Source organism: Panicum virgatum, chromosome 2K (genome assembly GCF_016808335.1).
Source record: "Panicum virgatum strain AP13 chromosome 2K, P.virgatum_v5, whole genome shotgun sequence".
Lineage (NCBI taxonomy): Eukaryota > Viridiplantae > Streptophyta > Magnoliopsida > Poales > Poaceae > Panicum > Panicum virgatum.
This window is the reverse complement of record NC_053137.1, coordinates 18,195,746-18,209,760: the sequence shown is the minus strand read 5'-3', so window position 1 is coordinate 18,209,760 and position 14,015 is coordinate 18,195,746. Positions and strand designations below refer to the sequence as shown.

General features: G+C 47.1%; 1 protein-coding gene across 1 annotated transcript in view; it reads left to right on the top strand.

Annotated features, from left to right (window-relative positions):
* Positions 1-6,798, top strand: part of LOC120669924 — a 36,454-nt gene extending 29,656 nt beyond the window's left edge. Inside the window, exons 14-15 of the mRNA XM_039949833.1 lie at positions 5,608-5,685; positions 6,435-6,798. Coding sequence (XP_039805767.1) covers positions 5,608-5,685; positions 6,435-6,492 — 136 coding nt within the window. The 3' untranslated portion in view covers positions 6,493-6,798. The remainder of the gene's footprint in view (positions 1-5,607; positions 5,686-6,434) is intronic.
* The last annotated feature ends 7,217 nt before the right edge of the window (positions 6,799-14,015 follow it).

Sequence of the window (14,015 nt, the reverse complement as noted above, 5' to 3'; positions counted from 1 at the left end):
GAGCCAGGCTAAGATCCCCTGGGTGACTTGCTGGGGCCTAGCTAGTTGTTCATCCACCAAACAGCCTCAAGTTGGTTCTAGGAAGCTTGGTTAGGGGATAGCCATGGAACCAAACATGCCTTATATATAGTTTAGTTCTCGTTTTAGACTTGGCCTGGTTAGCCATCTAAGATCAGAGCAACTCTAGCAGGGGGCCTACTTAAGCCCCCATAGCTCAATTGGGGCTCAGGCCAAAGAAACGAGCTTGAGCAGGGCCCTACTAGGTCCCCAAAATTAGGGAGGTTGGCCCCAAATCCCCCTCCAGACCGCATTCCTAGAGGTCATAACCCCCATTTGACTATTACAGTCATTTCCTCTCCACACTTGTCCGGATCCGCCGCTCTCGCTACACCCGACGCCACTATGCGACAGAGAAGAAGCCCCCATGGCCGGACCCACCGCTCTCGCTACTGCCACCACTGCTAGATCCAATGGCCTCCTGGGCACAGCTTGCCCGACGGAGAAGCCTCCGCACCGATTGTATCGCCGCCAGAACCAATAGCCTTCGCGCTTTGCTCCTCCTCACTCGTTGCCTCTCAGTCTGGGTCTCTTCGTCCTCTCCTATGCTCCGCCCTACCCATAGCCTTTCCCTCCACCTCTCTCCTCCTAGGCCAGCTCCGGTGCGCATGTTCCGCCGCGTGGGCGCGCTGTCCCCAGCCACGCAGGCCGCTACTCCTTTGCTCATCCTTTGCCGCAAGAGCATGGGAGTGTGCAAGCCGCCGTCAGTCCGCCATGCGAGCACCCTGCCCCATGCCACATGGCCCGTCCCCTGCTTATGCTCCACCGCATAGGGCCTAACCGTGCCTTCCTTTGCCATGATGTCCCATTGTGGATGTGCGGGTGTGGGAACACTGCAGGCCCCCTCCGGCCTCCAAAGCGGTGCCCCTCTAGCTACTAGAATGAGCGCTCACCAACCGCGTGCTCCTTGCTCCCCAGCCATGCGCTCCCTCTCTCCTCCAGATCTCCCACTTGTGGTGCCAGTAGAACGAGAAGAAAAGAAAAGGAGAAAAAGCAGAGAGTCACTAATTGGCGGGTCCCAGGTGTCTGTGGCTATGGGAAGGAATTTTGGGGCCTTGGTTTGTATGTTAATGCTAGAGTTCAAACACAAATTTGGGCCAACAAAAATAGTGGTGGGCACCCAAATTGAAAATAGGGGCCCTGATTTATGGGCTACTACTAGAGATGCTCTAAGGCAGGCTAGCCAAAATCTGGCTCCACAATACAAGAGGTTGTTGTTTGGTTTGTTCATCTTAGCTAAGCCTGGATTGCCTAGATCTTGTTTGGTTGGTTAGCTTTGATACATTCTCCTTGTACTTGTGAAGGTAAGATCGCCACCTCCTTGCAAGCACAGAGTGTGCAATAACACAAGTAATCCACATTGCCACCGAAATCGATCAAGATCGGTGAAGCAAGAAATCCAACATCATCTTTATTATGCACACAAGAAAGTGCCACTTTGATTTGAAGTTTCATTAAAATGATTTCTGTAATTTGGCTAATGTTGAAGCTTCTCCTTTCTAAAACTCAAATGGAACAGATCATTTTGCCTCCCCAATGTTCAAATCTAAAATAGAAACGAGCTCCAAATGTCATGAACTTCTTTCACTTCGAAAATTAATGAAAATGGCCTCACTGTGGGGATCTCCCCCACAGTTTTTGTTGTAAAAAGAAGTGTGGAACACTAGTCTCCCAGAAAACAAAATTTAAGAAGTTCCAAAATGCAGTAACGAACCCAAAAAAAAGCCAACAAAGCTATCATTTTCCTAGGAAACCAAGGAAAAAAGGTATTGAAATCTCAAATCCTCACCTTGGAAGTTGACGATGGCGTCAATCTTCACGGGAATAGGCACAGTCATAGGTGGGCATGCAGGTGTCCTCTCGTTACATGCGGAGGCACCAAGGATGGAGAGGAGCAGGAAGGAAAGATGTAGGAGGGGGCTGAAGCTAAAGCGCATGGTGGCCATGGGAGCAGGGGACTTCAAGTGACTTAGGGAGAGCAGACCGTGGTGGGGGGTGGCGCGGAGGCCGTCCCACGAGCAGCCGGGAGTGGAGGGCGGCCGAGGTGGGAAGCCAGCGCAGCGAGCATCCCGTGCGTAGCCGGTGCGACAATGAGCACCCCGTGCCCATAAGGGGGAGGTGAGAAGAGAAGCAATGCGGGCCTGTTTGGTTACATGGCTCTACGTACACTACTACAGAACAGGCCTTTGTTCGAGGCCATTTGTCCCGGTTGCCTTTGGGCCCGGGACAATAGGTGGCTTTTGTCCCGGGTCCAACGGTTAGCTGGGCCAGCGGGGGGGACAAGAGCCTTTTGTCCCGGTTGGAGGTACCAACCCGGACAAAAGGTCCCCCTTTTGTCCCGGTTGGTGGCTCCACCAGGGACAAAAGGCCCAACTCTTTTATCCCGGTTGGTGGCACCAACCCGGACAAAAGGCCCCTCCACGTGACAGTTCAAAAGAAAGTTATTCTATACTGAGTCACATGTACTACTTAGGTGAGTTGGCAAGGAAACCATGCACTAGACAAGAGGTCTTGGGATCGAATCCCGCGGGGTGCAAAAAAATTTTTAGCATGTGGGACATTTTATCCCGGTTTTGCCACCCGGGACAAAAGCCTCCAGCCTTTTGTCCCAGAAGGTGAATCCTGGTTCCAAAACCGGGACAAATGGCCCATTGGAATCGGGACAAAGGCCGTTTTTGTAGTAGTGGTAGCCCAGCTAGAAAAATAAGCTAGGCTTGAGTTAGCATATCTAAAGGCCTATTTGGCATGGCTCCAGCTCTGCCTGGAGCAACTCCACTCTAAAACTCTAGCCAAAGCTAGCTCTAGGTGGAGTTAGAGCTGGCTGGATGGTGTGTTTGGCATGAAAGGTATCCCCAGCTTCAGAAAAGGGGATTTTGAGGGTGGATTGTCCTTTTTTCCCTTAGTTTGCGGGACCCACATGTCATACTCTTTTAGCTCTAAGTTTATTTGCAGAACGCCCCCTAGAACTTCTATCTTCTTTTGAACTATACCCCTCCCCTCCCTCTTCTTTCTCGTACAGTAAGCCATCCCAAATCCACAAGCAAGCCACAAGGGCCGCCGCTGTCGCTCGATGCTGGCGAGGAAGGACACAACTGTTGCTGCTCCGGTGGTGAGGGAGGGACCGGCGGGGAGGGAGGGGAGGGCGAAGGCCGGCGGGGAGAGCGCCAACGGCGGTTGCGGGGAGGGGAGGGCGGCGCCAGAGCTATCAGTGGTGAGAATGGCGGGGTGGGGCGGCCGGGGAGGAAGGGGTCATCGACGGCCGCGGTGGCGAGATGCGGGGAGGGGAGGACGGGGGGCACGGCCGGGGAGGAAGGGCCCCCGGCAACGGTGGCGACTAGATGCAGGGAGGGGAGGGCTGGGCGACGCGGCCGAGGAGGATGGAGCCGGCGGCGGCAGCGGCGGCGAGATGCAGGGAGGGGAGCAGAAGGTCTCGCGGCTGAGGATGGTGAGCTGCCGGCGGCGGTGGGAAAGGCGGGCGGCGGGGAAGAAGGGGTGGGCAGAAGGCGCAGGGTCGAAGAAGAAGGAAAAGAACGAACCGTTTTTCTGTGTAATGGGTGGCAGTGGTGGGTAATTCCAGCCCAACTCCATGTCTAGGTCCATAACAGATGTTTTTGGAGCTGCAAAAGAGGTGCTCTAAAACTCCAAGAAAAAATGAACTACATTTCTAGAGTTTTAGAGTTGGTCTGTTTGGCAAGAAAATTGTTTGGAGCTGCTAGAGTTCAGCTCTGGAGCCATGCCAAACAGGCCCTAAATCAAGCCACCCAAGTAGTGTTTGGTTCTAATGTGCTAGCTCAACCTGGCTAAGTCAGTTTTTGTTTGGTTGCATACATTAGTTGGTACTTCCCCCCGCCCCCCACCCCTCACCTTATTCATCTCGGTAGCACCACCACAGCCATATCCAACGCACCACCTAAGCCAAGAGCTCATTGAAGTCCAGCGCCACTGAAAAGGAGCAGGGCTCCCGCCGCCGAATCGAGCTCCACCATCCGTGGTCGAGCACCAGGCGAATTGAGCGCCACCGAATCGAGCACATCAGGAGCAGAGCTCGGCCACAGGACACTCCCTGCATGTGCACGCAGCAGCTCATACCAATGGAAACTAAATTGCAGCGGCTCATACCAATCGAAGCGTGGCAGTGTCCGGCGGATCCTCCCCTTCCTCGTGCGTGCGGAGCATCACGCAGCGGGTGAGGTCGGTGAAGATGCCGCGGCCCATGGTGACGTGGCGGCCGGCGAAGACGCAGGTGCACAGGTCGTGCTCCGTGGACAGGCCCACGGCGGCGTGGTGGTCGGCCATGGCGCGGAGCCGCTCCACGGTCTCCGTCGAGTACGGCGGTGCAGACTCCTTCCCGGTGCCGCAAGGGCCGGCGTCCGACGCGATGTAGCACATCATGGCCGTGACGCGGTTCAGCACGTCCTCGAAGAACGCCATGGCCCGGTGGGATTCGTGGACGGCTCACACGGTGATGGGATCCGCGGAGCAGTGCTGCACGCCATCAGGGCTCCGTCCAGGTGGCTGCGGTTGTCGAGGATGGAGCAGAGAGGCCCACGGCCGACAGTAGGACGGAGGAGCGGGAGCAAGCGCGGCGATGGCGACTTCGAGCGACGGATAGCGGCCTTGGGCGGTGAAGAAATACCAAGGAGAGTGTGAGGAGCGGGCCAACGGCTTGGCCAAGCCAGGCCCCAGAAAAACCGTTTTCTAGGTGCCTGGCCAGCCCACATAAGGAGGCTTGCGAGGGCCTGACCAGGCAAACCAAACGGCCCAAACCTGGCCCCAGCTGGCCTGCCCAGCCCTTAGCCAGGCTACCAAACAGGCCCTACGGCTCCTTGGCTAATCCTTGCTCGCAGGGAACGGCCGACCCTCGTGTTTCCACCAGCGGGCCAGGCTTAGGTGTGGTCGGTGACCTGTTTCGGCCAGGCCTGGAGGCCTAAACAGACGACCAAACAAGTCAAGTGTGCACCTAGATAGCCTTGGTTGGGGGCTAAGCCACCCAACTAAATGGACCCACAGTTGTTTATTTAGAACTTGGGCCAAAATATATTCATTGGGCTTCTACTGTCTATTCAATGTTGCTGCTGGGCTGCTGGGTGCTGAACACGCTTCGCATATCCAGTTTTGATGGCTCAAACTAAATTGACCTCGCAGCAAGCTGTATGTTCAGTTATAATGCATGTGCATATTTGCTACACGGTATGCAGTTTGATTCTAAAGATGTGTCTAGCGACAGTACAAAGTCTAATTCTAACACGTATTCACCAGATGGCGTGATTGTTGATAAATATCTGAGCACAAATTAAATCGTTCGAGTGACCGAGCAATAGGTTATATGTTCCGTTGCAATGCACTGCACAGTTGTTGGTCTATGATTAAGTGGCATGATCTTTATTAAAAAAATCACCCCATTGGTGATTACACCGCATCAGTCTTGTTATAGACGACAATTTTTAATGAATGTATATATGTAACAAGGCACTTAGCGTAGGCCTCTATGTTGTTTTGCCTAGATAATATGATTTGCTCTACAGTTAAATGATAAACACAAGTTTGCAGGCTTAAGGAGTCACTTTGGTTTGGAGAAGATAAGGTTGAAGGTTTTGGATTCATGGAGATAGAAGGGAGCTTTACAAGGTAACATTATGGACTTGATCATACAGCAATATTATTTTCTAACTTATAAGCCAAAATAAGCGCTTCTTTCCAGCCAGCCGAATAGTCCGAATATGCTTCTTGGTCAACACTTTTTTATCCATGTCACTTTTTACGGCGAAGATCAATTATTTGAGACAGACAAAACTGAAATACACAAGACACGCCCCTTCTGTAGGTTGTCTACCCAATGTGCTACATATTGCACAGTATGCTATTTCTGCGTGTGTCCTCAGCCGGAATTATAGTGCTATAATTAATATTTTCGGCTAAGAATTAAATAGAACAAAATTATCTTTGGCATAAATTGCATGCGCGTATTTACTTATGACATTATTGTCGTGAATATTTTTGGTATTCACATCTGACATGTGTATTGGAGGAGAGAATTATGGGGGTGTTTGGGACTGCTCCGCTCCACGGTTTTCAGCTCCGCTCTATATTTTCTAGACAAACGGTTTTTAGCTGCATGCACTGGCTTGAGAAAAAAGGGTGGAGTTGTGAGAGCACCTAAAGGGGTGCTCCACAAACTCCAGGTTTTTGTGAAGCTGCTCCACGGTGGAGTTTGTGGAGCAGAATTCGCAGAGCAGTCCCAAACACCCCCTATGTCGATGCATTTAATAAATGGATGACATCAACGCTATATTCATCTGATTATTCTTTGCCCCATTTTCTGGTGTCAATTTTTTTGTTATTCCAAATTTCTGATCTAGGGCATATTAATGTTGTAGGCTCCTGATCAGATACGCCGACAGGATAGAAATGGTGGATGTTGAGTGGTCGAGATAATGTTGGAGGATCCTGATCAACAATGAAAACAGCTTAAGATTTATGGCCCTTCTTGCATGGAGGAACTACAAACATGGAACGGACAAGATGTGTCATATGACATTTGGAACTGACTTGCTACATTAGAAGAATCTAGCTTAGTTTCACAATTTTCTAGCTCCAAAAAGAATCATTTTTGCACTTTTGAAAACTCACCATAGGCTTTAATTTGTTTTGTTGCATTTATACTGGTGCATATTATATTTTTGTATGATTGTTCTTGAGTTTCTAAAACTCCCAAAAAATTTCTAGAATTTTCTGAGCTTTTCTCTTATTTTCTATGCATTTATCTAATTTTCTGCGCAAAGGAAATATTCTTTTTTCTATTTTTTTTCCTTTTTCTCTCTTTTCTTCAGTTTTCTATCGTCTCCTAGGCCGCCAGCCCATTCTTTCCCCTTCCCCCGCTGTCCCGTTTCTTTTGTCTAACATGCGGAGGTCAAGACCTTGTATAGGCGTACTTGGCTGCTAAGTTTGGCCACTGACAGTCCACACTAGGCATGTGAAATTTGCATACTTGGAGTACAAGTTTGCCCTATCTTTTGTCTGAGGAAGTCGGGAGGCAAGAGCGATGAGGTCATTGTTTCCGAGTTAGAGCGAGCTGCATCATAGCTCTTAAGGCCATGGAACAAGAAAGAGTGTGATTCTTTTATTTTGTGTTTGCGGACACCAAGGATGCATCAATCGGTCACCAAGGATGCATCAATCGGTCACCAAGGATGCATCAATCGGTGCTTACATGAAATGGGCGTCAGCTATGAGGTGCGATCTATATACCTCCGACCTCTCAAAAGAGGATTTGAGGTCCTGGCAACATTAGCTCGGAATTTCCAGCTGTTATATATACACTTTTGGATCTCTAGGAGTAGATCGATTTGGGTAAACCTTTAACAGAGAAAAATACCTTCTCGTGGCCTCTGTGACATCCAAGATGCAGAGGAGCGGTGCAGAGGCGTCATGGTGTCGATGCAGAGGTCGACGGCGAGCTGGAGTAGAGGGCTACGCCGTCGCGGTGCGGAGGCGGCGGCTCACGGTCGATGGCGCGGTAGACTTCCCAGCAAGTCAAAAGGAAAGGCAGACGTGGAGGTTACCAGTACCTCCACTCAACCTCCTCTGAGCAAGCCCCTGAAGTAGCATACTGCCAAGCAATCTGCCCATCAGGCGGAGGCTCAAAAAAGAAAGGTTGCTAACCAGGGGGACTACCCACAAAAAATCGAATCTCATGACCTTGGTATGCCCTCATTTATGGAGGAATTGAAGAATGCTAAAGGAGATAAGCCTTAGGTTCTCGAAGGTAGAAGGTGGTCAATATGTTATTGATCTTCACCAATTTGAAACTATGCGCGCAGGTTCCGAGTTTCACGTAAAGATGGCAGAGGCAATGCTTGCCCTTCATCATAGGAAGCTTGAAGCCATGCCCAAGAGGCGGAGGTTGGCCAACATTGTGGATGATGAATCTGAGAAGGGAAAAGAAAAAGAGATGGAGGAGGGTAAAATTGTTGCCACCAACTGATGCAATTGCTGCCTGGTAGGACATGAGGAACTAGGTTGGATCTAGAGACCTATTTTACTTTGGGAGTTGGGTGGGCTTGTAGCCAACTGGCCAAGGTGTTAGTTGTAGACAGTGGTGAACTGGGGTCAAATGGAGGGTTTAGCGGTGGTTGTCGATGGTTATCTTCATGACAAAGGTGCTTTTTGGTGTTGGGGGTTGTTTCTTTCTGTGTGATGGGAAGTCCCGGCATAGTAGTGGCGGATTTGCTCTTCTTCATATTCATGATGGGTATCTTCTTGAGCCTTTTGAAGGTCCTCAAGCTCAGCTTGTATCTCGGCTAGTTTGCGGCTGGCTTTGGTCAAGTTCCTAGCCATTAGTGTTGCTGTTTGCTTTGTTCCCACTTGTGCTTGGATTTGGGCCTTAGCCTTTTCCAGCTTTTTGAGTTGTGTGAGGGTTACAAGTAGCTCTTTTTGCTGTGCGAGCATGAGTTCATCATCTCCACTTTCGTGTTGTTGATTAGTTGTCTGTGCAGCCGTCTTCTTGCTTATAGATCTGAGGTTATGCTCGACTCACGTTTGCCTTTCTTTGCTCAGTAGTGTCCTAGAACGTGACTCTTCTATCGTAGAGACTTGCTCAATGAATCCACAGCAGGTGCCATCATAGGTTATTAATTGAGCTGAGACCACGGCAGGTGCCTCCGTTGGGATTTGAACAAGCGAAACCAGACAGAATAGAAGAAAGTTCTACAGCACAAGCGGGTGTAATGTAGGAAATGTGCTCTATATTCTCCAAAAAAAATCAACCTTGTACAGTGAAAATGGGAGGGGCTATTTATACCATGGTCTTCGTTATATGATGTAAAAAATACCACTACCTGCCCAGAATATTCGAAGGATACTCCGACCTAATGGATATTCTAGGGCTTGGAGTGTACAAATTGAATACCCAAAAAAAATCACGGTTCTCAGGTGATCCCAAAGGTGACCTCCGGCCTCAAATCCACACTCTTCAGGTGATGTCACCTTCGGGCTATCTTAAGGAGATCCGAGCATCTTTGAAGGTATTGGAATGACTTTTTGCCTTTTGGTGATCGCCAAAGGACAAGGACCTCCGATTGTCGTATCGTTAGATCTGCGCACAACACCGAGCTCCCTCTTCAGTTTCAGAGGTTATAGAAGACCTCCATCCTTTACGAGGAGCTCGCCACTGACCTTCGATCCTTCATGTGTTCCATCCTAGTGAGAAATAAGGAGAGAAATCACCTCCAAGGGGTTACATCACCTCGTCTACTCCATTCGGAGGTAGCAATCCCAACATAGTCTAAAGAGAGTGGAGGGTTAAAAAATAATACACAACCACCACCATTATGCAGTTAATAGGATTTGCACACAAGACCTCATGTCTCGCGCATAACTTCTTTACCACACCACCTACACAGTACATATGACTTTCATAGGATTCCTTCATTTTAAACTAACCTATGGACAAAGCTTTATACCCAAGTTATATCCCGAACCAAGACTAAAGAACTCTTTAGTCCTAGGCGGAGGCTCCAACTGGTGACCCTTTCACTACTATAGAAAGGGTCACCGTTTATCACGGCTAATATTGGATACGGGATCAATATGAGAATAGTCCCAGATCCAATAGCTAGAAGAGGAGAAATTTTAATTCTAATTGGCAGCTCCATGCAGCCTTCTTTTGGGTCCAACCGGGACCAAAAGAGAGCATTAATCCCAGGTGTAGCCAGCCACCGGGATGAAAAACTAAATCGTTTTTTTCTTGGTCGGATCTCCATCTATTCATCTTTCTCGTCTCTCAATATCTCCCTAGACCATCCTCTCCTTTACGGTGAATTATCCTCTTCCCTCTCCTCTCTCTCTCCCTCGCTCTTTTGTCGGGGAGTGGTGCAGCCAGGCGGAGTGGCAGGCAAAGGCTAGGGGAGGCAGAGCGGATCGGTAGGTAAGACCAGAGACAGGGAAGTGGTGGCGGCAGGTCGGGCCCACTGCAAGCAGCGCCGCGTGGTGCCATCTCCGGCCTGCAGCAAGCCGCGCCCGGGGCGAGCGGTGACGTGTCAAGCCTACGGCGAGTGGCGGTGGCTCGGGCCACGGCAAGCCACGCCCGGCCCGGGACAAGCAGCGCCGCGCTGTGGCTGCTCAGGCCCGCGGCAAGCCGCGCTACCGGTGAGCAGTGGCGGACCAGGCCTAATGTGACTGATGGTGGGTCGGGCTCGTGGCGAGCCGCGTCCGGGGCGAGCGGTGGTGGCTCGGGCCCGCAGCAAGAAGCGCGGCGCGCAGCAGCGAGCTCAGGATGACGGTAGAAAACATTTTTTTATAGACGCGGCTAACGTACGGCCGTACGAGCCTACCCTTTTTTGGCCATATGGAAATCAGGTTTCTCTTTTTTTAATAAAAAAGCTGCTACCCGAGTGCAACTTCGTTATCAAAGGAGGATAAAAATAAAATAGATGACATCAGCGCATGCAAAAAGCAATCTCAGATTTAAAAAGCTATAATTTTATGCTGAGCATCAAAACTAAAATCTGATTGCACCATTAAGTTGCCCTCAACAAAAACATCAAAATAAGATCTCACTTCAGTATGTTTCAATGATATTTTTTCTCATACAGTCCCAAAAAGCATGTTTGTTAAAAGTTAAAAGCATATCATAATAAACTCTAAAGCAATTTGGAATAAATGTACAAACAAATAAAATAGATTGATTAGAAGCAAAATTAGAGTAAAATATACAAACAAACAACATTAGAGGAAAAATACATATTGGCTTCCCGTCCTGGCCACACTATGACCTGCAATGCTTTTAGACAGAACATAATTAGAGGAAAGCACTAGTGGTTGAAGACTTTGTAGTATGTTGCCTACATGCAAACATTAGATGACACTACAATACACAGAGTACATTATTCTTGCCTGATGAAGCATTAGATTTAGCATCTAATATTTTATGGTGATGCGGTTGCTCCAATATGTGCATCAACTAGTATGCAAAAGCCGCATGTAATCTTATGTAAAAAGAATACCTATTGTAACAGATATTATTGCCTATCAAGAACATATATTATTACCCAATTCCTACTAATGTTTTTTTAAAAAGCAACTTCTTAAGATCTCATAAGCAAAACTATGAAAAGATGTAAGCAAATTAGAACATGCACAAAGGTATTTTCACCCATATAATTAAATTCTAAAAGATTCAAAAAACAAGTCTTCAGATGTCATCCCCTAGCACCAAAATAAAAGTATGAAGTGGCTCCTCCAAATTTGCGTGAACATGCTATAGAACAAAGCACAAAGTACCCTACAAAAAAATTGAGTCACTATAAATTAAAAGATGATAGATGACCAGATTATAAAATGCTAAACTAGAATACAGAACATGCTAAACTGAAAATGAGATTTTCCTTAGAAGTTGGTAAGTGAAACCAAAATGGTGAACCTAACCAAATATGAAAAACGGATAAAACATCAAGTATATGTTGTAGTTCAAACAAAACGACAAAAAGATCTGTCTCCCTAATGTTTCACATCACTCGAAATCTCATGAACACACACACACACACACAAGAAAAGGCAGCAATAACCTGTTGTTTGAGCATAAGTACAACCTGTTAAATGGTTGAGCTGCAGCTTAACACCAAAAATGCTAACGAAAATACCAAAAAATACTAAACTAAAATACAAAATCTGCTTGTTGATTTCACATATGTTGCCTACAAAATGTAAAGAGGAAAAACCATCCAACGTACAAGTGAAAATATTAAGAAGGTATCGTTATTCTGCTACCATGGGGAATTTGGTCATCAGTAACCACTAACTAGTATAAAAATAGTTGGAGAAAAAAGTGTGTATGGAACAATTGAACGTGAAAAATTCTGAAGAGAAAATTTAGTACATTGATAACTAACCTTTTGAAGAACAGTTCATCCAAGTTGGTTTATATAACTATTTTGGAGCTTCTTCTACATAACCATGGTGAATTATTTTGCTAGCCTGCAATATGACAAGAACATGCACACATAAAGCTAAAAGTACCAAAGTTACAAATTCTTATTTTTTTGCATTTGTAGAATAATTACCTAAATTATAGATCATATAACCATATACTTACTTCTATATGGCTCCTAAATTTCGATATTGCACAGCCTAATTGCTTTGTTATAGATCCTAAATTATTTATGGATGCAGCCTAAATTGCTTGCATCCCTAACTGTATAGCGGTAGCGGCTCATATACAGTTGCTTGTGGATTCAATATAAAATGCTTGGCATGCATGTATTAAATTGCTCAGAAAAAAATGACCAAAGTCTCAGCTACCAATCCCCCCCCCCACACACCAAAGTTATCTGTAGGAAGAAAATATCCTAAAAGTCGAGTGACAAACTCTAGCTTCGGTCCAGTCAGTGCACCAGTCTACCTAGTGCCTTAGGATGGAAGTGTCACATAGTGATGTGCCTATCGGCCAGCTCCTGATCTTTGTCATCTATTCTCTACTCTAATTACAACCAGGATTATCGGTGATAAGCTAGACATAGACTGCGCTATCCGACTAGATCAACAAGCCCCATGACTAACGCATGATTAAAAAAGATGCCTAGCTAAAAGCTAAAAGGAGAAAAAATGGAGCAACTAGGCGCCTAGGCCTACCCCCAAGCTGCGTTGATCAACTAGGTCACCAAAAAAGCACCACAGATAAATGACTGGTCAAAAAACTAAAGAGAGAACAAATCTAGCAACTAGGCCCGCCCTCACTGTACTATTGATCGACTAAATCACCAAAAAGCCCATAACTAAATGCATATTAATAGATGCCTAGTCAAGCTAAGACAAAAAATAACTACTAGCAACTAGGAGTCCTATTCCTTAAACTGAGAATTGAAAAAGGGGTGGTTTGCTTGACTAACATTTGTGCACTTTCTCACCAGGGGCAGCAGTCTTCTCGCAGCAGATAAGAAAAGTTGTGACGCTCTCCAGGGAGCTGAGGATTTCACAACCAAAAATCTAATAAAATGCACAATGCTAGGGGGATCAACGCAATACAACTAAAATGCTTATACGAGATTGTCAAAGGATATTACTAACCCAATTAAAATGCTCATGAGTTTTACCAAAATGCTAGTTGCTTTAGCATAAGTTGCCTAAAAAATACCATCACAAAGCAATACAACTGTGAGCAGAAACAAACATCAGTTAGTGAAGAACCTTAATGCTGCTTCTGTTTACAACACCATTGCAATAGCTCCGCTTATGCTTGTAGGTTGCAGCTTGCTGCTGGACAACTAAGCGTGCTTGCTGTTGGGTGATGGTTCAGAGTCGCTGCTGTGGCTCCCAAGTGCAGCCTTGATAACCGCCCCCGGATCCATAGCCTTGATGGGCTCCAACTTAGTGAGGCCGTGTAGGCGGCTGATGGAGAGCTCCTCGAGATGGAGGCAGGAGCGGAGGAGCAGCCTCAATTCCCTTGGCCGCAAAAGTAGCAGGAGCCGATGGCACGCTAAAATAAAAAACATGGCAGATCATCAGAAAAAATAAATGATGACTCAAACCTAAAGTGCACAATTTTAGTAATGGAAAATTCATATATTACACACAAGAAGATGGCAGGTCATCAGAAAGTACTCCTATCTAAGCCTCTTACATATGATCATTTTTTTTCTGGACAAACCCAAGGATTCTGGTGCTAAGAAAACACAGATTCCAGTCCAAGCAATCAATAATCATAATAAGTTGCCTAATCTAATGCATGAATTTGCCTATGCTAAGAGGTATTAATGCTTAATAAAATATATGAATTAGCCTTCTGCTAAAAAACCAACATAAAAATGCACGAACATATTGGGGATGCACCAAGGTTGAACTCTGCCCCGTGTCGAGCTCCTCCGCACTAGCCACCTTGATCTTGCGGTCGATCGCTCTATGGTTGTGTCATAGCTGCCTCACCGGTTCCCCTGCCCTGCACGCTACCACTGCCTGCACCCCTC